The 21,892-nt window shown below is 47.1% G+C and overlaps 2 protein-coding genes across 2 annotated transcripts in view; one reads left to right on the top strand and one right to left on the bottom strand.

Annotated features, from left to right (window-relative positions):
* The window catches only part of CAB39L (calcium binding protein 39 like), a 47,064-nt gene extending 44,863 nt beyond the window's left edge, over positions 1-2,201 (top strand). Inside the window, 1 exon segment of the mRNA XM_052664626.1 lies at positions 687-2,201. Coding sequence (XP_052520586.1) covers positions 687-866 — 180 coding nt within the window. The 3' untranslated portion in view covers positions 867-2,201.
* Positions 2,082-20,306, bottom strand: CDADC1 (cytidine and dCMP deaminase domain containing 1). The gene is made up of 9 exons (XM_052664588.1): positions 20,172-20,306; positions 14,251-14,345; positions 12,295-12,472; positions 10,964-11,542; positions 10,466-10,515; positions 9,712-9,881; positions 8,983-9,172; positions 7,911-7,971; positions 2,082-5,896 (listed from the first exon to the last, which is right to left on the bottom strand). The coding sequence occupies exons 1-9, from the start codon at positions 20,260-20,262 to the stop codon at positions 5,823-5,825; spliced, it is 1,488 nt and encodes a 495-aa protein (XP_052520548.1). The 5' UTR covers positions 20,263-20,306; the 3' UTR covers positions 2,082-5,822.
* Between the last annotated feature and the right edge of the window lie 1,586 nt (positions 20,307-21,892).

Below are 21,892 nucleotides of genomic sequence, written 5' to 3'. Positions count from 1 at the left end.
CTGCCATGGGCAGTGCCAGCCAGCAGCTCAGGCTGCTCAGGCCCTCATCCAGCCTGGCCTTGAGTGCCTCCAGGGCTGGGGCACCCACAGCTTCTCTGGGCAGCTGTGCCAGGGCCTCTGAGTGAAGAATTTCCCCCTGAGGATGGCCCGCCTCTCTGCTTGGCCCCGCTGGGGGCAGACCGGAGCTGGGTGCACCCACAGCACTGCTCCGCCTGCTGTAAATTTCCACGCTGCTGGGATCGGATCAGGCCAGGGGAAGCAGAGCCTCTGACGTGTCTTCCAAACCAAAACAAAGCCGGTAAGGCTAATTTTAGGCCTGGGTTAGTATGGAAAGGATATCAAAGCTGACAGGGAGCTTTTTCCATTCTACTTATAATTAACAAATGTCTTAAGACTTGCATGTGGGGGAGGCTGAGGAAGGATAGCCCGCTCTCGACAGCGGGGTTTGCAATCAAGCGCTTTATCAACAAAGAGTAAAGCGGAGGGGAAATGACACCACACGCAGGCACAGCTTTGCTCCAGGTTGCATTGAACCAACACATCTGTAGCTCCGTGCCCTGGGACAAGGTGTGTGCAGTGCTGCTCTGCCAGCCTGCATGGCTGGGGAGCTGTGGCTGCGGCAGCGCTGTGACTGACGGCTCCTCTCCCTCTTCTCCCCCTGGCGTTCCTGCTTTGTGTGCATGCAGGTTTTTGTGGCCAGTCCAAACAAAACGCAGCCCATCGTGGAGATCCTGTTGAAAAACCAACCCAAGCTCATCGAGTTTCTGAGCAATTTCCAGAAAGAGAGGACGGATGATGAGCAGTTCACCGATGAGAAGAACTACCTGATCAAGCAAATCCGAGACTTGAAGAAGCCGACAGCATAAAGAACTCCACTCATTTTCCACTGTAGGCATTAATCTCTTCTGTTAAGTTCCTCAGTGTCCCTTAAACACCACAATAGTGCTTGAGAAGGCACGGCAAGTGCCTGGGTTTTTTATTTTGTCTTTGTTCCTAGATGTCAAGAGTATAGGGGTTTTACATGAAAGCTAAAAGAAAAAACAACCTAGAATAATATATTATTTTTAATCGAGACTAGAATTATTTATGTCAGTTTAGAATCCTTCTGAACTAGAAGCCGCTCTGCCATTTGTGCTCAAGGAGGACAAACCTCCTAGCTTATCTCTGTGGGCAGGCTCGCATGCTGGGGAGCGCACGAGGAGCTCCTGTGTGCCGATGCTTTCCCTCTGCACCCATAGCTGTGACTTTGTTTGAGTGCTGCACACACACACACGACTGTGAAAGAGTACATTTGTCTCTGGAGTTAGCTGCAGTTACAGATGCTGTTTTTTTAGCCAAAACAGTCACGTTTTTCCTTTGCTTCTGTGTTCTCGTCTATAAGCTTTCTTTAACCCTAGATCAGAGGTTTTCTGTTCGGTCTGCGCTGGGGAGGTGGATGAAGGCACCTGACTGGGCAGAATCATGCACTGCAGGGTGCCCAGCTGGAGGAAGGTGAGAACACCTCTCTTGGTGAGATGTGGCCTCAGTGTGAGCTGCTGTGTGGCCCTGGGGCTGCAGGAGCTGCTCTCAAAGCTGAGAGCATCTGTTGGGTGCTCACGTCGAGGCCTTGGAGCACCCAAAGGCTGCTGCTTACCTGGTGTTTCCTATCCCTGGTCATTCACACCTGGATTCAGGTTCCACAGAGGCAGTCATTGCACTGCTCACTCATTTAAGGTTGAATAAGCTCTGTGATCCAAACAGTGTTTCCTGTGTGTGCTGGGACAGTGTGGGGTCTTTTTTCAGTGGGATTGAAGGTGTTCTCTGGGGCTTCATCGGGATGTGGAGTTTGAGAGCAAGGAGTGGAAATGTCTTGAGTTCTTGCCAGCTGAAGTCCTGAGTTGTCCTGTTTGTTGCAAGGTTGTTTTGCAGCCAAAGCTGGCGCTGATGCTTCAGATAGAAAGGCCAACTGAATTGTGAAAATGGAGCAAGGCTTTTTCCTTCATGAAATTGTTGTATATTGGGGTGACTGATACTTTTATTTATGTGCTATGGAAAAGGGATGAAACTGAACAGATTGTGGAGTCATGGGTTTGTATTGTTGGTTTTTGTTTTTTTTTTTTCAGATGTCAGATACACACACACACACAAAAAAGCACATCTTAGTTGCCTGGAATTTAAAAAGAAAATATTTACAAGCTATTAAAGGCATGATTACCAAGTAAGCCGTATCTCTATGATTGCTGTCTTTTTTTTTCCCCTCTTGCCCTTCGGGAGAGCAAGGCTGCATGGTGCCAGATTCTTTCTGCCCTTCTCCTGGCACCTCAGGCTGTGGTCTGGCTGCAGCACGAGGAGAGGTGATACCTACAGCCAGTGTTGGTGTGAGCAGAACGTGCCCAGCTGCCATCCTCTGCCCACTGTGGTGGCGGCCATCCAACCACAGCAGTAAGGGCTGGTGGGAAGTCTGTGCGTGTGGGAAAAGAGGAAGAAAGGGCTGGTTTTACACTGAAAGGACTTGCTGGGTTCTCTGCAGTTTGTTACACAAGGAACTTCTCTGGACGCCGGATATTGCCAGCACACCTCTTAGCTGGGTCAGCTCCAAGCTCAACTTGCACGGCTCTTTGAAAGAAGCAAAAGAAAGGGTGAACGAGACGTCAAGCACCGTGCTGCTGTTTCACGCCCCTTAAATAAAGACGGGGTCTTGGAGCTGAAGATGGAGTTCGCTGTTTCCATCGGTTCACTCGTTCACGGCCCGGGCGCCGCTCCAACAGCTCCGCATTTCCCCGAGATCGGCACGCGGGGGAGCTGTGGCTGCAGGACCGAGCTCAGTGCTGGGAGAGGAGCGGGAGGAAGCGAGGGCTGCAGCCTTTCCGCTCCACTGCCCACCCCGCAGCCGCGCCAGGAGTCAGGAGGGAGCATCCCTGACTTCAAGCTGTCAGCTGTGCGACTGCTGCAACAGGAGAGCGGGTGGGAGCTGCCAGCGGAGTGGCACTTCCAAGGGAAGCTGCTGTGTGCTACCACCTTCTGTAAGAGAGCAGAACTGCAGCGAATTCTGCCCCGGCTCTGAAAATGCTGTGCCCAGGTGCGCCACGTATGTGGGCTGCAGAACTGGCACTGCGCAGCCTGGGAAGCAGAAGGAGCCCAAGGACGATGAATGCAGTGTTTGACAACACCTCTCTGCAGTTCCCTTGCTGTGCAGAACAGTCAGCCCCACATATGTGGCACTGTGACACCTTCATTAGTGACAAGACCACCTGCATCTGTTAGAAATAGACTGAAACCATCTGCCTGCTTTGCCTTGCCAGTCTGCAGGCGATGTCGCTTACCGGATCCAGGCAATGAAAGCCCAACGTTCTATCTGCAGCTCAGCAATACACTTCAGTACTTACTGCCAGAATCATTTATTAGCAGAAAACATCTTTTGCTGTAAGGCAAACAATTAGCAGAGAATTTCTGTAATTCTTGCTCAAGAGGCCAAACTGTTAGCAGCAGCTCATACCTGCAATTGAAAAGACTGCTCTGAGATGAACCAAAATGCGTACAGAAATTTCATACGTATATATAAAATATATAGTTTCACATTTCTTAACTTTAAATACATCGTTCTTTTGATGTAAGAAACACACACCCTACAGTTCCTTTGCAGAAGCGCAGCAGGAGATGCCCGACCTCGCATGCCTCCCCTGGGTGAGCAGACGAGATGCGCAGCAGTGCCTGCAGTCTGTGGGTCAAGAGAAACCCCTGCTCACGTTCTTCCTAATCTGCAATCCCAGCAGGAAACACAGCAGAGTTACACAGATCATCAGAGCCTACGGACATTTGTGAACCTCTGCTCAAATCTGCTCTGAATGCGTCCAAAGACGGCGTGACAGCAGGTCAGACTTGCAAGCTTTCAGCCTCAAAAGCAATTCCAAGTTTCACAGGAAGTTTCGTACAAAAATCCCTTTTAAAAAACCAATAAAAACTGAAGGTAAAATCGTCACTCATGAAGGTTACAGCAGCATCCACTGCAGTGCAGTTATTTAACATGTGCCATTTTTGATGCGTACATCATGATTTGCCTCTCCCTGTACCCAGGCCACCCACCACCTTTCAGGGACTTTTCCATCTCAGCCGTTCCCATAAAGACACAGACTTATCCTGCTTTGATACCAGCTGACCGATGAGGATAAAACCTCAACAGGCCTTAAACCTGCACTTATTTTTTCCCTGCTGCTACCTCAAGCAGGAGAGCACTGCCGATGGATGATGGAAACGTGAAGGTGTCAGGGTACGGGGGTGCTTAAATCTAGACAGGGTTCTTCTAATCTGTAGAGAAAGCCAAGAGTAATCACTCTTACACAGGAAGAAATGGAAGGAAAACAGTATGACAAAGTAAAATATTTGATTTAGAACAGATTATAATGACAGTCTTGCTTACGAAGCACCAATATCCAATTTTAAACTCGAGTTACAAGCCATGAAACTTGACGAGAGGAAGAAAATCAGTTTGGGAGGGTTGCATGACATCCAGAACAGGAACATCCTCCCCAGGCCCAAGCTGGACTCTGTCTGACAGAGGCACAGATCTCCTGCAGCTGGACCTGCTGGTCCAGGATCTCAGGCCCTGTGCTCTGGACCACACGAGCTGGTGGCAGTTCAAAGAAGCGGCAGATCAGACACTTCCTCATGAGCTACTGTGCAAATTTTTGAGGTGTGATGCAAAAAGTGGATTTCACCATCCTTCCCTTGGTTGACAAACAGGGTCATGTTTTCATCCTGGCCCTGGGAAAGGACAGCAGTGGTGGTGGATCAGCCACTTGCCTGGCAAGATTTCTGCTGCTGACTGCACACACCTCTCACGTCGCCAGAGGCTGTGTTCAGTTTCACTAAACTGAGAGAAAGCCTTCCTCCAGCTTAAGTAAGAGCAAATTCTCATGGTGGTAAGAGGATACAAGCATCCCAGTTCTGATATGAAGCTATCTGATGAGCCGTAAGGAATGTCAGCTCCTTGCTGCAGTTCAAGAACCTACCTTAAACTGCAGGATCAGACTGCGTGAGAACAGTCTCCCTGCAGCTAATGCTGTGTTAACACTGCTGTGCATGCTGCCCCATCACAGCTTTGCTATCCAAAGCCTGCAAAGAACAAATTGAAACTAAGCAGAATCTTAGGACACAGTTCTTCTTCCAGGGTTTTAAGGATGGAAGCAAAGGTGTAGGTTAATGCAGATGGGATGTGCTTGAGGCAGCACAAAGAACACACCCCAGCAGTGCAAGTACCACAGAAGAAAACAGCTGTGCTGCCATGGTAGTTGGAAGAAATTATGTATGAGAGACAAACAATCTCCAAATCCCTTTTCTAACAACCATTATGTCCCAGTGGCAGTGGCTCCATTATACAAACAGACTGAGAAGCAAAAGCCACTTTGAGGAACTGGGCCAGTTACTTATCTACCATTTTCTTGGAGATTCCTTTGAGTACTCTACTTGAACCACAGCTTACTTCTGCATTCTGCTAACCCAGAACTTAGAAATTCATTCCCTCAATCTCTACACCGAGCAAAGAAATAACATTTTATTATTCCTCTGATCTACCAGCAACAAATTTCTGCATTTGTTCTTATGCATTTACAATTATTTGCCACCCAATTACTTTCATAGAAAATACAAGCAGCATTTTTTCCCTAGGAACTTCTAAATTAAAAAGACCTTCAAGTAATTCTGTAAAACATTCAAGGCATCATAAATAAAGTTATTCTAAAAATCACTTTCCAAACAATAAATAAAATCCTTCGTTATTTGAAAGTGCAAACAGGCTGCGTTATAAAAAGCACAGAGCAAGAATGCAGGAGTGCTGAAGTGATTATTCAGTAGTGACCAAGACACAGTTTCTTGTTCTGGTGCTGCTGATCATCTACCGATTTTGTCTTCTGAACTCCATCTAGAGAAAAAACAGAAGTGAAATGTTAATGCAAGAGGAGGCACTGTCTAAGTGTTCCACGCATACAGGCACAGGGGAGTAACACTGGGTGCGGGTGGGAGAGGCTGTCTTCTTTCCCATGAAGGGATCACACAATAGTCATTGCAAGAGGGATGTGTATTGCAGAAAGAGAGCAAACTGGAACAGTGCTGAGAAGGGAAGCATGCCATCCCAAAGGAAACACTGTTAGAGAAAATAAGCGTTAAAGAGGTGTCAGACAAAAGGTACCACAGGGTGAATCTTTCTTCAGCTGAAACCCATTAGGACACAGAGGGACGAACACACCCTGACATTATGCAACCATTACTAAACACTACCCTGAAGCCTTCTCTCTTTCTTTCTTCCCACGACTTGTAAGGAAATTGCTGGGAAGAGATTTCTCCACAGCTCCCTACCTGTTAGGCATTAGCTGGAATTAGCTTGTGGTATGTAGCTATTCATGTGCTACAAAAAACCCGCTCTTAGCACAGTACTCATAGCTTGGAGCTACTGCCAGCTCTCTGCCTTTTCTGCTTGAAGCACAGAAGCTCCAAGCTTACTTTTCCACGTGGTTTTCACCTAGGCTGAGAAACATTTTAAGGACTGGTGGCTGACAGCACCACGGCTGCCCCAAAAGTAATGCCTCCTATCTTGCTATGCTGGCCCACCACGTCACAGGTGGATGTTGGAGGTGTGGCAGTAAAGGATGAACTTTCCCACCAATATCCCACTACATTTTGTTGCTGTGTGACAGATGGCTGCAGCGGGGCACTCTGAGGTGGAAGATGAAGCAAAGGTGTGTCACTGAACCTCTCCATGCAGAAAAAAACTGACACTTCGTTGACGCTTGCTGAACGTTCGAGATGCAGCCCTCAGCACATCAAGTGATGGATGCTGTCTTTTGGGATAGCAAAGTGGTGATCCTTCTGGATTTCCTGGAGCTCAGAAAAACCATGACACTGTAACTGCTACACTGTGACACTGGCTAAGCTGAAGGCTTAAACTTCCAGAGAAGACGAGTTTTCTTTTGCAACGCAGTAACACCAGGCTCCAGTTTGAAGGCTGCAGAGCAAATTGCCAGCCTTGGCTGGACTGTCCTACTACACCCTCTGTGTAGACCAGATTAGACACATGCTGACTTCTATCTGCTGACGAATGATAGGCTACACAGGTAACAATTTCCTAGCAAAGGTGCCATCATAGCAGCTATTAAATAGAAGTCACCTCTGCTGGTACAGATTTTTACAAGCACGGCATGCAGGTTCTTGTTCATTGCTGATGAACATGCATAGCTCATCGTGGTGACTATGTTGAAAAATAGTGTTTTACAGATGAGAATTTCCTTTATCAAAGTGTTATTGGCTCTTATATCTGTTGTAGTTTCCATGGAAATAAATAGGAGGCACTACTTTCAGAGCAAACTACATACATGCCAGTAGGGTAGGACCCCTCTGTAGCACACAAAGGCTTCAGCATAAACACGCTGCTTTCAGAAGGTGGCAGCTCCCTTGTACAAGGGTGCAGGTAGGCAAGGATTTGAGGACCCGTGCCCCTGTTACGATAACAAAAGTGCCCCAGTTCAAAGATAACAAAAATGAAGGGAAAAAATAATGTATGTATAAATGTTCACTGAAAAACACTGCCGTAGGTTCTCCTTCATTTAAGTGACTCAGAGTCTAATTTCTTCTGAGAAGAAGAGCACTCCAATCCCTTAAAGTCTTCACAGAACACAACATAAAACATAGTAATGTAGTCTGAAATGATCTTAACAATAGCATTAGAAGATTTTGTAATTGTGTGCAAGTGCCAAGCATTTGTTAAGACAAGTTTAGATTTTTGACTTACCATCAGTTCATCTATTCAAAAAGTTTAGAGAAGCATTCATGGAAAAATGTAACTAACTGAAATCAATCCCCAGAGGAATTCAGATTTGTTTAACGCTTGATCTTACTTACAGATTTCAGTCATAAAACACATTAATGAAAAAACCACTTACTTTCCCTCATTGTGGGATCATGGAACTCAACGGCATTAGGGTGGCATGGATTTAACTGCCACTGGTAAAAGAAGAAAAAAAAGTTTATTTCATAGAATCATAGAAGCACAAGGTTGGAAAGGACCTACAAGATCATCTGGTCCAACCATCCTCCCATCACCTCTGCTACCACAAGCACTAAACCACATCTTGCAGCTCCTCATCCAGGCACCTCTTGAACACTGCCAGGGACGGCGCCTCCACCACCTCCCTGGGCAGCCATTCCAGTGCCTGACCACTCTGAGAGAAAAAGTTCTTCCTCATGTCTAATCTAAACCTCCTCTGGCACAACTTTTGTTTATTTGCTGCCTGGGAGAAGAGGCCAAACCCCTCCTCATCACAACCTCCCTTCAGGCAGTCTCTGAGCCTCCTCTTCTCCAGACTAAACAATCCCAGCTCCCTCAGCCACTCCTCATAAGATTTGTGCTCCAGACCCCTCATTTATTCCAGAAGACAAAAGAAAGAGCAAGGGGAGAAAGAAGTAACTTTCTAATGTTCACTGTGAGCTGGGAAAAGAAGGGCTCTCCCTCAGACACACACTTCCTTTGAGGATAAAGATCCCTTAGGGCTTGTGTGGCCATTTATTCCCCTGAGATGGGGAAGCAAGCCTGCAGAGACTAACAGGACTGCAGTTTGGTATGGTGAGCACCCTGAGCACAGGTGCATTTGGCCACCTTCAAAACCCACCACAGCTCTTTGCAGAGCTGCCAGAAGGGCCTATGAAAGCATGCTGCCATCTCCCACCCCATGTGGCAGAATGGAGGTCTGAGGAGAACTTCAGCGTGGTGAACCGCCGTGTCAACAAGCAGCCACAAGTCAGAGGGCAATCTGCAAGGAAATGACATCCCAGAAAACAGGCACCACACAGCACATGGCACAGCACTCCTCCCCAGAGGTTCCAGAGCAACCTCAGTGCCACTCACACTTGATTGAACAGCACACTCCCGTATGCCAGCTCTGTGACTGCTCACTCCACCCTCCCATGAATGCTGCCCACAGGTTTTTGTATATAACACGTATTTTAGATACTTACAGTAAATTTGCTTACACCCTCCAGTTCACCAAACTTCATATAGGAAATATCTGCTTTCTTTTTTCCCGCATCGACATCTCCTGCATAGATTTGCTTGATACCAGCCCCTTTGATTAAAGGGACACATTCATCACAAGGACATTTTGTCACAAATATCATGCTTCTCTCGTCTGGCTTTATTTCTCGACACCTACAAGCAGTCAGAAAGCAGAATTTCAGCATTTACATCTTGATAAGTTTCGAATGGTGACAACAGGAAGAAGCAAAGAAGTGTTGTGCTATCTAGCACCTGCTCCCACAATCAGCTTATTCCTGCTTAAGTGCAAGAGCATACAAAACCACCTGGTCTGGTTTTACTACCTGTGAGTGAAATGCCCCTCCTACCTTTCCATACACATCACATGTGGCGTCAGGAGCCTCAACAATTGCCACACTTCCATATTTCAGGTTATAGCACAGTCCTAGCAGGAAGCAGAGGCAGTGGCTTATATTTGAAAGATGGCTGCCACACACTGGAGTGAATTTCCTTTCAAAACCAAGTTCACTTAGATTCTGTCTGAAGAAACCCCACAGCTGACTGTGTCTGTGCACATCCACGTTCTGCCCCATAAGCATAAACAAGACTGGGACTGCAAGCCACGTCTCTTCACAGTGACATCATGCTTCTGTCACAAAATTATTTCTGAACTGTTGTCTCTTTTTTTTTGGTGGTAAAGATCAACTCATTACCTGAATGTCAAGGCATTCTGCTCAGCATGTATGATGTATCTGAACTTCCTGATTTCCCGATCTTTTTGTTTGTCATCCATGTGTGGAAAATCAGCATATTCAGATCCAACAGGAAAGGCATTGTAACCGCAGCCTACGAAATACATTGCTCCTGTTCCATCACAGCTTCTCTGCAACAGTAAACAAATTAGGGAATTTTGAGATGTTTAAACTGAGTACTGAGTCACAGCATTGTGCAATATATGCTTTCACATTTTGTTTAGTATGCAAGCATTGTAAGTTCACGCCAAGTTACAGCAGTTAGAAGAGAACTCAGCCAACTGCTGCATGTCTGCACAGTGCTGTTCCACGAAACCACGCAGGCAAACTGCAGCAACACAGACAACAGACCAAACTGGGCTCTAAGGGCTTCCCTTTTTGCATACTGTTAGAGGGAACAAAAAGTGTAAAGGATTTGGTCACCTGGAATACTGACAATTAGGGAAGCAAGCATGCTAAGAAGAGGCAGATACACCGTGGCACTTACTGACCTGATTTACACTTCCCCTTCATCTTGAGAGCATAAGCAGTGAAAAGTTAGGTACAAATAGTGAGAAGTACAGGGCTTTCTACAGCACTGCACACGTGTACAAGTTTACACATGGGTTCAAATGTTTACCTTCTATGCATATGCATATGCAAATTAAAAGAAACAAGCCCAAAGCAGATACAAGCATATACAAGGGCAAGAGAAGGCAACTTTCAAAATACTTACTGCTTTTTCTTCTGCCCAAATAATAGCTCCGACTCCTGTTTTATGATCCTCTGGAACACAAATTTTAGCAGTAAATAACAAATGAGGTACTTCTAAGCCATGTACATACTAACATATTACATCCTAGAGTAAGGTTGTTCTCTGGATACGAGAAAGGAACGCAGGAAGACTGAGAGCTTTAAAGTGTTGAGAGTCTACTGCAAAAGCTGGGGGTGCTTCAGCAGCAAGGCCAGCCATTCTGTGATTTTGTCAGGTCCATTTTTTGCCAGATGCTGAGAAGCAACCAATATGTATAACTAAGAACACACGTGCCAACAACACATACAGAGCAGCACGACGATCTGAGATTGCAAACCATCAGATTTATTACTTAACTGCTGCCATTCCTTAAATATGTGGTAATGCTCAAACTAGGAAATTGAACAGAAGAAGCAAGATGAAATAACCAGGAACTCACCCACACGAGATCCATTCCTATCCCCTGCAGTAACAACTCACCTGTCCGGTAGGCGAGCAGCCTGGCTTGTACCATACAGTGCCTTGCAATCTCTTGGGGCAAACCCTGATGGCATGTATCATTTGCTGGCTGTGGTTCACTGCTGTAAAACCCAAAGCAACCAAAGACAGGGACGCTGGCAGCCACCGTGGCCAAGACCAAGACCAGATCTTTCATATTTTGTCTAAGATTGCTGAAGTATGGATTTTCACAGAGGTTCTCCAGTCCTATGGTCATCAATATTTGCTTGTGCGTTTCCTCATTTGAAATCAGGAATAAACTTTCATATTCTTTAATTCTTTCTTGTCTACATGCAGTATAAAAGTCAGTATTAAAGTCAGGCTGTGATTTGGCTATTTTTTTAATAAAATCAAGCTTGGTGGAAGTTTCTTCAATAAACTGCACCATGTAGCACACCAAGGGCTGAAGCAACACACACACCCGAGCACGGCTGTTTGACTTCAGCCTTTCTACTGCTTTGGCATCGAGCTTTGCATCACTGGTCATCACAGGATTGGATGCCTCATTCTGCAAACTGATTTCAGGATCTGCAGGCCAGTAAGAAATCCTGTTCACTCCAGCTGGAAGAGAAGACAATGCAGAAAAAGGAGCCATTGAAGTACGGTGGGACACAAACCTCAAAAGCAATACATTATTGCCTAACCCTGTTTTTAGTCTTTCAAGGCCCCGTGTGCTGCGTAAGGTATGGCTGGGCAATAAGAATGGCAGCTGGTATCAGGAGCCCACCTGATTCGATAACCAGATCATAAACAAAAACAGAAATTTCTGAAGTTCCAACATCTTTGTGGCAGCATAATTTTGCATCTTACCTATAACAGATACATTGCCAACGCATAAAAATGTCTGTAATAGAAACTGCTGCTGAGATTCAAATCTAATCAGGAAGTGAATAATCCGTCTTCATCTCACTTGAAAAAAGGAAGACTTAAAGTACTTCCTTGTGATTTCTGCACCATCTTTATTCTGTACCACTAATATGCAGTGAGAGGACCAGTTAAAAATGTAGTAATCAGGATCTGGTCATCAGGATTAGGGTTGTTCTGGGAAAGTGCAATGGCTGTGTCAGAACCTCAGCACTGAGAGACAGGCACCACAAACAAGAGTTGCTGCACAAAGAAATACAGTCTCAATAGCAAACCCTAATATCCTGATCATCAGTTTCAGGAAATGCACATTCAATACTGTGGAAAATAACAGTGCAGGCTTCCATGAGCTGCCAATCAGCTAGGATAATCAAGGAGAACATGGGCGTTCTGACACCACCAATGGCAAGTGTAACAGCTGTTCCCACTACACTACAATCAGCTCTTACCATTTACAATCATTTTTAAGCAAGTTGAACACGGTTTTCTGGAAAAGTAAAGATCACAGTTTTTAAGTCTCGATCCATGTTTAATGAGCGCGATCTGACCGGCATGCAGGTCTGCACTGGAACAATGAAGACCAATAATGGTCATGTTTTTCACCACAACCAGGCCGCTCTTCTTTACCTACGGAAAACAACGCGTGGTTATTAGCATTACGTCCACGGGGAGATCACAGCTTGTCCCTGGTAACACTCGTCCACCAGGAATGGAGTACGTTGCTCCCCAGTACAGATTTCCATATGGATCATTAAATAACCTCTGCTGTATTTCCACTAAGCAGTGCCTACATGTGGATCTTAATACCTGAGTGCTGCGTCTCTGTCAAACTTCACACCAACACTTGTCACCAATTCCTGTTTTTTTCTGACCATAGCTTTACCCATTAGAAAACTCAGGAGCTGCACAGAAAATTCCATCAACTACAACTTAAAGCCTCTCTCAATCATTCAGCTACTGTAAGTGCTGATGATTTCAATTTCTGTCTTAATCTTGATCATCCTGGGACCCAATAGGTCCTCTAGTTTTATTTCTGTTTTTTCAATTATAGACGTGAATTGTGGTTCTAAATAAGGAAAAAGCCTGCAAGTCATAGACAAGAGCTCTTACATCTGGATTCCCACATGTAGTGAGGAAACTGAATACTGCCTAGTTTGATCACAGAATCCCAGAATGGTCTGGGTTGAAAAGGACCACAATGCTCATCCAGTTTCAACCCCCTGCTGTGTGCAGGGTCACCAACCAGCAGACCAGGCTGCCCAGAGCCACATCCAGCCTGGCCTTGAATGCCTCCAGGGATGGGGCATCCACAGCCTCCTTGGGCAACCTGTTCCAGTGCGTCACCACCCTCTGAGTGAAAAACTTCCTCCTAATATCTCACCTAAACCTTTCCTGTCTCAGTTTAAAGCCATTCTCCTTTGTCCCATCACTGTCCACCCTCCTAAACAGCCATCCCCTCTCCCATTGATGATGCAGATCTTATTATGCAATCCAGCTGTAACCCAAACACTTGTCTGTAAATTATTCAATTTCACTGTGTTTACAGAGATAGGGCTGTACCAAACCCCACATATAACCCACTTTCCAAACTGAATTTCCAAACTGCCTTTCCAAACTGAATTACTGTGTTTCAACCTATATCTGAAGTCTCCATAGTGTTCATCTACCCCTCTTTCACAAACACAGCAATCAGTCTGGGACACGCAGTACAACACTCTGAAAACTACTCATCACTCAAGTTATTATCCTATCTTTTCTTGTCCTGGTTGATATATGTGCAATGTGTCTCAGCACATGGATCTGCCGTGCACAAAGAAGTCATCATTTTAAAGAGGATAATAAGAGCTCTGACTACAGACAGAGACTCCCTGTTCCAGGACACTCTGCAAATACCCCTGTACTTCAATGTATAACTGGCAGGTATACAGAAGACTCATTCTGGAAGATGCTTTCTTTTCATTGTCATTAAGGTAGTTACCTACAAGCTCCTGATCAACAACCAGGAGTTTTGAGTAGTTCTGTGCACATTCACTGCATAAGAAAACTTCTCTACAGCCACTAACACTATCATTGTAAGGACTCTCTCTACCTCACAACCAGTGGGTACTAAGAAATGCACAATATGTTATGCTTTTCAAAATACCCACCAGCATTTTTACTGTTTGCTTCATCTGCTGGGGTTACGTCTTGCCTTTCAAGTGTTTTCACTAACAGCACTTTGTGTAACTGTTCTGCTGTTTTTCTCTCACCGCATTTTCTCCTACCTCTAAGTAAACTCGAAAAAAAACCTGTCAGCTTTTTCTTTTTTCTTCTCCAGACTATCCACTCTGTACAGAGTAGTTAGGTTACAAAGCTGTCAGCATCTGTTCAGAAAGACCAATTAACAGTAAGCTCCGATGTTTTACCTGTGATTTCTTCTGTTGTTCGGCAGAAGGAAAGAGCTCCATCCAGAGACTGAACAAAGTAAAAAGATTGACCTTAGAAAGCCTGGGTATTTGGCCTGCCATTAGAAGAAAAAAGAAATAGTTATTAAAGAGTATTTACAAATAAAAATGACATTGTTTTAATAACTAAGATGTATATCCTAGTCATGGGGGTGCCATAGAGGAGATGCTAGCAACCTTTCCAAAGTGGCACACCAGATTCCATGTTTCTTTCCTAGGTTAGGGGATAAATTTACTAGAAGAACACAACCAGAGCTAGAGGCGAGGTCACAGAACCATAGAATGGCTTGGGTTGGAAGGGACCTCAAGGATCACCAAGTTCCAACTCCCTTGCCACGGGCAGGGCTGCCAGCCACTAGCCTGATTAAGTGGTAGGTCAGACCATCAAGACATGGCTAACTGGCTGAGCAGCACCCTGCCTCTCCTTACCTTTATGTTACCAGATCCTACTTCTATCAGAAACATCCAGGCTTCCAGAAAGGAAAAACAAAACTGGCACAATTTCTATGTTTTACAAATTTCCTCACTTTTCATTAGCTAAACATGGAAATTTCTGTTCTGTGAAATGATACAGAAGCGTTATAATGCAGCAAGACTTTGCTTAAGATGAGAGCTACCATCAGCTTTAATGCCTTAATATATACTTCTCCCAACATCAATCCCAACTGCCACAGTGTTCTAACTCGTCTGTAGGTAACAGAAAGGCTTTCCTCAGACACAAACAAAAGTTCTGATGAACATTTTCCACTTTGGTTACTGCAGAAACTCTATTATCAACCTTTCTGCTATGACAGCAGCCAGACTGTGGCTCTGGGCAGCCTGGTCTGGTGGCTGGCTACCCTGCACATAGCAGGGGGTTGAAACTGGATGAGCATTGTGGTCCTTTACAACCCAGGCCATTCTGTGATTCTATGATTCTACAAAATTCCAAATTACTTCTGGAAAGCAAGTCAAGCCAGAATGTTTGCAGCAAGATAATTCTACTCAAAGGTGGAAAGCATGAACCGCAGAGCAGATCCCATGTAACTTCAGTTCATGTTACCAAATGATTCCCAGATGCTGACAGAAATGTGAGACATATCTCATGACTCAGCTTCAGGCTCACCACACGGAGAGCAATCCCAGCACACATCATGGTCTTACACTGACACCTTCTGCATGACAGGACATGCTACTGTGCAGTCTTGCAGTCACACCAGTTATAGAGAAACCTGTTTCTCAATTTGTACAGTCTGCTTAAATTTTGCTTAGGTTTTAACAAAAAAAATTTAAACCTGTCACTGTGACTGAGTAACCAAAGGGGCAGCAAAGAACCACCATCAACCACCTTGTGCTGCTTTGAGTCTCATTTCAAAATTCAGATAGAATTCTGTAAGGCCCAGCACTCAGCATTCCAAGTGTCCCACAGCTGAAGAAGGAGCTGTCCTTACAGACTGGAAGGAGCTTTCCTTGGGAGCAGCCCTGCGGAGAAGGACCTGGGGGTCCTGGTGGATGCAAAACTCAACGTGAGCCAGCAGTGTGCTCTTGCAGCTCGGAAGGTAAATGGTATCTTGGGTTCCATCAGAAGAAGGGTGGCCAGCAGGGACAGGGAGGTGAATTTCCCTCTCTACTCTGCTCTTATGGGGCCCCATCTGGAGCACTGCATCCAGGTTTGAAGACCCCAGTGCAAGAAAGACAGGGAGCTGTTGGAGACAGTGCAGAGGAGAGCCACGAAGATCATCGGGGGACTGGAGCACCTCCCCTATGAAGACAGGCTGAGGGAGCTGGGCTTGTTCAGCCTGCAGAAAAGAAGGCTATGGGGTTTGCAGCCTTTCAGTACCTAAAGAGAGCCTACAAACAGGAGGGAAATCAACTCTTTGAAAGGGTAGATAACAGCAGTATGAGGGGAAGTGATTTTAAGTTGAGGGAGGGAAGATTTAGGCTGGATGTTAGAGGGAAGTTCTTTACAGATAGGGTGTTGAAGTACTGGCACAGGCTGCCCAGAAAGGCTGTGGATGCCCCGTCCTTGGAGGTGTTCAAGGTTAGGGTGGATGGGGCCCTGGGCAGCCTGGTCCAGTATTAAATGTGGAGGTTGGTGGCCCTGTGTTGCAGGGGGGTTGGAGATTCATGATCCTTGAGGTCCCTTCCAGCTCTGGTCATTCTGTGATTCTGTAAAGGAGCAAGCACTGCATTGCTCACTAATGCTTTCGCCCTCCCTTAAAGCAGTTTTGCCTCACACGACTGGCAAGGGAGAAGGTCAGTCTAATGACAGAGCTGTGAACCCAAACATTTAGGACAGCAGTTAAACGCATACAACACTTGACTGGAATACCTTTTTCAGACTGTACTTCTGCAGCATTGTTCACACAGAGGGAAGAACAAAATGAGGGCTTTTGGAAAGCAGCAACTGCCCTATTAGCAGTACCACCTGATCCCACACTCACTGGGCTGCACAGCTGGGGACATCCCCTCACAACACGCAAACACTATGAGGGGCCCATAATGAGCCCATTAGACATGCTTGCTAGCAAGCAAGTAGCACATGTGAAGATTTGTCTTCTCTTGTACTAAAAGCAAACACTAAAAGTAATTCTGGCAGCTATACTTCAATAAGCAGATTTTATTCTCTTAAACGGATACTGCACCCTCGGTAAACTGTAGATGACACCAAGATGAGAGGAAGTACTGATATGCCTGGGAGAAGGAAGGTCCTACAGAAGAATCAGAATAGGTTGGACCAGTAGGCTGAGGCCAATTGTACAAGCTTTGCTAAGCCCAAGCACTCTTTGGTCACAACAACCCTGTGCACTGCTACAGGCTTGGGGCAGAGTGCCTGGAAAGCTGCACAGAGGAAAAGTATCAGAAGGTGTCAGCTGACAGCTGGCTGAACATGAGCCAGCAGTGCACAAGTGGCCAAGAAGGCCAATAGCATCCTGGCTGGTATCAGCAATAGTGCAGTCAGCAGGAGCAGAGAACTGGCTGTCCCTCTGCACTCAGCATTGGTGAGGCAACACCTCGAGTACTGTGTTCAGTTTTGGGCTTCTCACTACACTGAGGCTCTGGTGTGTGTCCAGAGAAAGGCAACGAAGCCTCGAGGGGTCTGAAGCACAAATCTTATGGGGAGCAGCTGTTCAGTCAGGAGAAGAGGAGGTTGTGGTGAGGCAGGGGTTGGCCTCATCTCCTGGTAACAATGACAGGACTAGACATAAGAGCCTGAAGTTGCACCACAGGAAGCTCAGGTTGCATATAAGGAAACACATCTGCTCAGAAGGAGTGGTAACACACCAGCACAGGCTGCCCAGGGAGGTGGTGCAGTCACCAGGCCTGGAGGTGTTCAAGAACTGTGTGCATGTGGCACTGAGTTAGTGGACGTGGTGGGGATGGGCTGACGGCTGGACTGGATGATCTTAGCAGTCTTTTCCAACTTCAATGATTCTATGACATTCGAGTTCATCTGTGTTACAGCCCCACGTCACTCACTCACATTTACAATACCCAAATGACAAGCTAAAAAACCCAGCAAAATTTATTTCACCTCGCACGTCTACCATCATAATTTCTAAAATGGATTGCAATCTATCATACAGAGTAGACCCCAAATAGAATATGCCAGAAACAAATTGAAACTACTGGTTTATTGGACCTTATCTGGGTGTAAGATATTGAACACATGAAAAGCAAACAGAAAAAAGTGCAGAGTCTGCTTCCTGTTGTGAATAGATATAGATTTATCATGAGAAGCAGGAGGATATTATGATGAAAAAGGAAAGAAGGAAGGTCACAGCATTTCCACACATCTGCATCTTCATTCATTTGCTCTTTGCTAACAAGAGCAAAGCCAGGCATGCTCTTTTCTGATGCATCAAAGCCTCCATTTCCCTATTAACACAGCCCATCCTCAAACACAAGGCACGATTTTCCTCCTGCAGGTCAAAGGCCTCACTGCAGTGACGGAGAGTGTGTTTAAGGAACACGAGCTGTGAAGGGCAATGCTGAAGGCACCGCTGTGGGGCATGTCCATGAGATGTGGCTCAGAATGTAATTATGCCTGATTTGCAATGTGGGAATCTGTAGTTCAAAGTCTGAATGTCAGTGACATCCTTATGACCTTAAAGCACCTGGAAAGGGAAAACAGAAGACATGTGCAGAGCAAAACTGCAGTGAGAGTGGGATTCTCATAGAGACAGCCGGACACAGCCCCCACTGCCTGCCAGGAGAGCCAGCAGGTCTCAGCCCAAAGCTGTGCATGAATCATAGAATCAGTAAGGCTGGAAAAGACTACTGCAATCATCCAGTCCAACCGCCAGCCCATTTCCTCCATGCCCACTAACCACATCACTCAGTGCCACATCTACATTGTTCTTCAACACTTTCAGAGATGGGGACTTCACCACATCCCTGTGCAGCCTGTTCCAATGTCTCACTGCTCCTTCTGAGAAGAAACTGTCCCTAATATCCTTCCTCAACCTCCCCGGCAAAGGTTAAGGTCATTTGCTCTCATCCTATAGCAGTTACCTGGGAAAAGAAGCCAACACCCATCAACCTGCTCTCAGATCATTGTAGAGAACGATAATGTCTCCCCTGAACCTCCTCTTCTCCGACTAAACAATCGTAGAATGTCTTAGGTTGGAAGGGACCTTAAAGATCATTAAGCTCCAAGCCCCCTGTCACAGACAGGGCTGCTACCCAGCAGCTCAGGCTGTCCAGGGTCCCATCCACCTCCAGGGATGGGGGATCCACAGCTTCTCTGGACAGCCTGTGCCAGGACCTCACCATCTGTGACCAAATAATTTTTTCCTGATATCTACCCTAAGTCTCCTGTTTTTTACTTTAAAGCCATTCCCCTTCATCCTATCACAATCAACCTGTGTAAACAGTCAGTCCCCCTTCTGCTTATAAGCTCCTTTCAAGTACTGGAAGGCCACAATGAGGTCTCCTCGGAGCCTTCTCTTCTTCCTCATAGAGATGCTTCAGCCCTATGAGCTTCTTTGTGGCCCTCCTCTGCACCTGCTCCAACAGCTCTGCACCCCTCCTGTGTTGTGGGTCCCAGATCTGGACAAAGTACTGCAGATGGGGCCTCACAAGGGCAGAGCAGAGGGAGACAATCCCCTCCTTCTCCCTGCTGCCACCCTTCTGTTGATGCAGCCTGGGATGCGGTTGGCCTTTTGAGCTGCAGGCACACACTGCTGGCTCATGCGCAGCTCTTCACCCACCAAGACCCCCACGTTGTTCTCTGCAGGGCTGCTCTCAATGAGTTCATTCCCCAGTTTGTACTCCTATCTGGGACTGCCCCAGTCCGGGTGCAACACCTGCACTTGACCACTTCTCAAGCCTGTCCAGGTCCCTCAGGATGGCATTCCTTCTTTCTATTGTGCCAACCGCACCACCAGCTCGGTGTCGCCACCAAACTTGCTGAGGGTGCACTGGATCCCACCGTCTGTGCCATTGATAAAGGCGTTAAAGAGCACCAGTCCCAGGACGACCTATGTGGGACACCACTCACGACCGGCCTCCACCTGGACACGGAGCCATTGACAACGACCTTCTGGCTACGACCATCCAACCCCGTTTTAGCTGGGCCATACAGCCCAGCCAAACGATCCCATCTCCCTCCGCCGCTCCCCATCAGATCTGTGCTCCAGACCCCTCGCAGTTCAGCCGCCCCTCTCCGGACACGCCGCAGGCCCTCAGCGCCTTCCTGCAGGGAGCTGCAGTCTCGCAGCACCCACAGCGCCGTGCAGGAGCTGCCCAAACTCGTCCCGGCCACAAGTGGCTCTCGGCTCCCTCAGCGCCCAGCCGCAGCCACCCTCAGGCCGCGCGCTAAGGCCGGCCGTTCGCGGCCGCTCGCCCCTCGCAGCACCCCGCCCCGGGGCGCCTCGCGGCGGACGCGTGGCGGCGCTCACCAGCCATGCTGTCGGTCTGCGTGCTCGCCGCGCTCATTCGCGGCCCCCTCGCCGCCGCTGCCGCCTCCTCCTCCTCGTCCGCGCCGTGCATCGGTGCCGGTGCCCACAGCTCGCCCCGCCCCCATAGCGCCGCCGCTCCTCCCCTCAGGGCGGTGGAGCGGCGAAGGCGTCCCCATGGCAACCGCCGCTGACGGGCGGCTGCTTCGGCCAATGGGAGGCGGGGGGTGGAGGTGGGCGCGGCTTGCCTCTGGGGGGCGGGCAGGGGCTGAGGGGTGTCTGGGCGCTGGGGGGGAGGGCGTGCGTGCGAACTTTGCAGTATGTAGTCATAGAGCTGCTTGATACGGATGGACCCCTGAAGGCCATCCGGTCCAACTCCCCTTCAGTGAACAGGGATACCTGCAGCGCCATCGGGTGCTCAGAGCCCATCCAGCCTGACCTTGGGTGACTGCAGGGATGGGGCATCCGCCACTCTCTGGGCAACCTGTGCCACAGCCTCACCACCCTTATAGTAAAAACCCTTCCTTAGAACCAGTCCAAATCTCTCCTGTTCTAGTTTGAAACCATTTCCCCTTGTCCTCCCACAGCAGACCCTGCTAAAGAGTCTGTCCCCTTCCTTCTTACAGCCCCTGTTACTGAAAGGCTGCTCCCAAGTCTCCCTGGAGCCTTCTCTTCTCCATGCTGAACAGCCCCCGCTCTCAGCCTGTCCTCATAGGAGAGGTGTTCCATCCCTTGGATCATTTTGGTGGCCCTGTGGATGCACTCCAGCAGCTCCATGTCCCTCCTGTGCTGAGGACTCCACATCTGGATGCAGTACTCCAGGTGAGGCCTCATAGCACAGAGCAGAAGGGCAGGATCAGAACTTGTTACTTGGGCTGTCCAAGGCCACAGAGAGAGAAAGGTTGGGAGAGAAAAAGAGTTTTGTGTGTTTAAACTGTTGTCATGTTGTCTTGAGTGAATGGTTGAGAGCTTCAGCGCCTACTGGATATCAAATACCTGCATTGGGCTGCTGAAAGATGAGCTGCTTCTACATGGTTTGACTGCCTCTGTTCATGGTCTAACAGGTTAACAGAATAAACCCAGGCTTCACATTTACTGTCTTTTCTTTTATGGGGAGAATGAATTGTAATTAACTGGATAATTCTTATTGATTCCAAAAGAGGCAATGTAATAACTTTGAGATTTGGTAACATAATGCAAGGGAGTTACTTCATTCCACAACTATATATCTCTATAAAGAAGCCATCAGTGACCACTGGAAGAAATGTGTGTTCCTGAAAGCAGTTGAAGTGTCAGTTAAAATACATGAAGTCTTATGATTCCAAAAGAGATGTGGACAGTCTGGAGCAAAGAAAATGAAAAGACTCACTTATATGCAAAGTCCCCTAATTAGCTTATTGCTTGTTTTTGCTGTTTTTCCCTCATCGAGAGACTATTTTTCTGGAGAAAAGCACGTGGGGTTCAAGGGCAGTTGGTTTTGACTCTCTGCGGTAGAGCAGAAGCAAGAAGCCAAAGACTGACACACCACTTCATACCTATGCAAAAATAACTGCCTCATCATTTCTTCCTATTGAGGAACAGCTGGGAAACGTGTTTGGATTGTGTTGATACTCTAAACAACTGCGTTTAGCTGGAAAACAATTTTGGCTCCCTCGTTTATTGGCCAAAAATACAGTTTCAAGTTCAAGAGCTTTTTCCTTAGCAGATCGCCGCTGCCTACCTGG

Source organism: Tympanuchus pallidicinctus, unplaced genomic scaffold (genome assembly GCF_026119805.1).
Source record: "Tympanuchus pallidicinctus isolate F22 unplaced genomic scaffold, pur_lepc_1.0 scaffold6, whole genome shotgun sequence".
Taxonomy (NCBI): domain Eukaryota; kingdom Metazoa; phylum Chordata; class Aves; order Galliformes; family Phasianidae; genus Tympanuchus; species Tympanuchus pallidicinctus.
The sequence above is the reverse complement of the archived record's forward strand: the minus strand, read 5'-3'. Positions and strand labels throughout refer to the sequence as shown.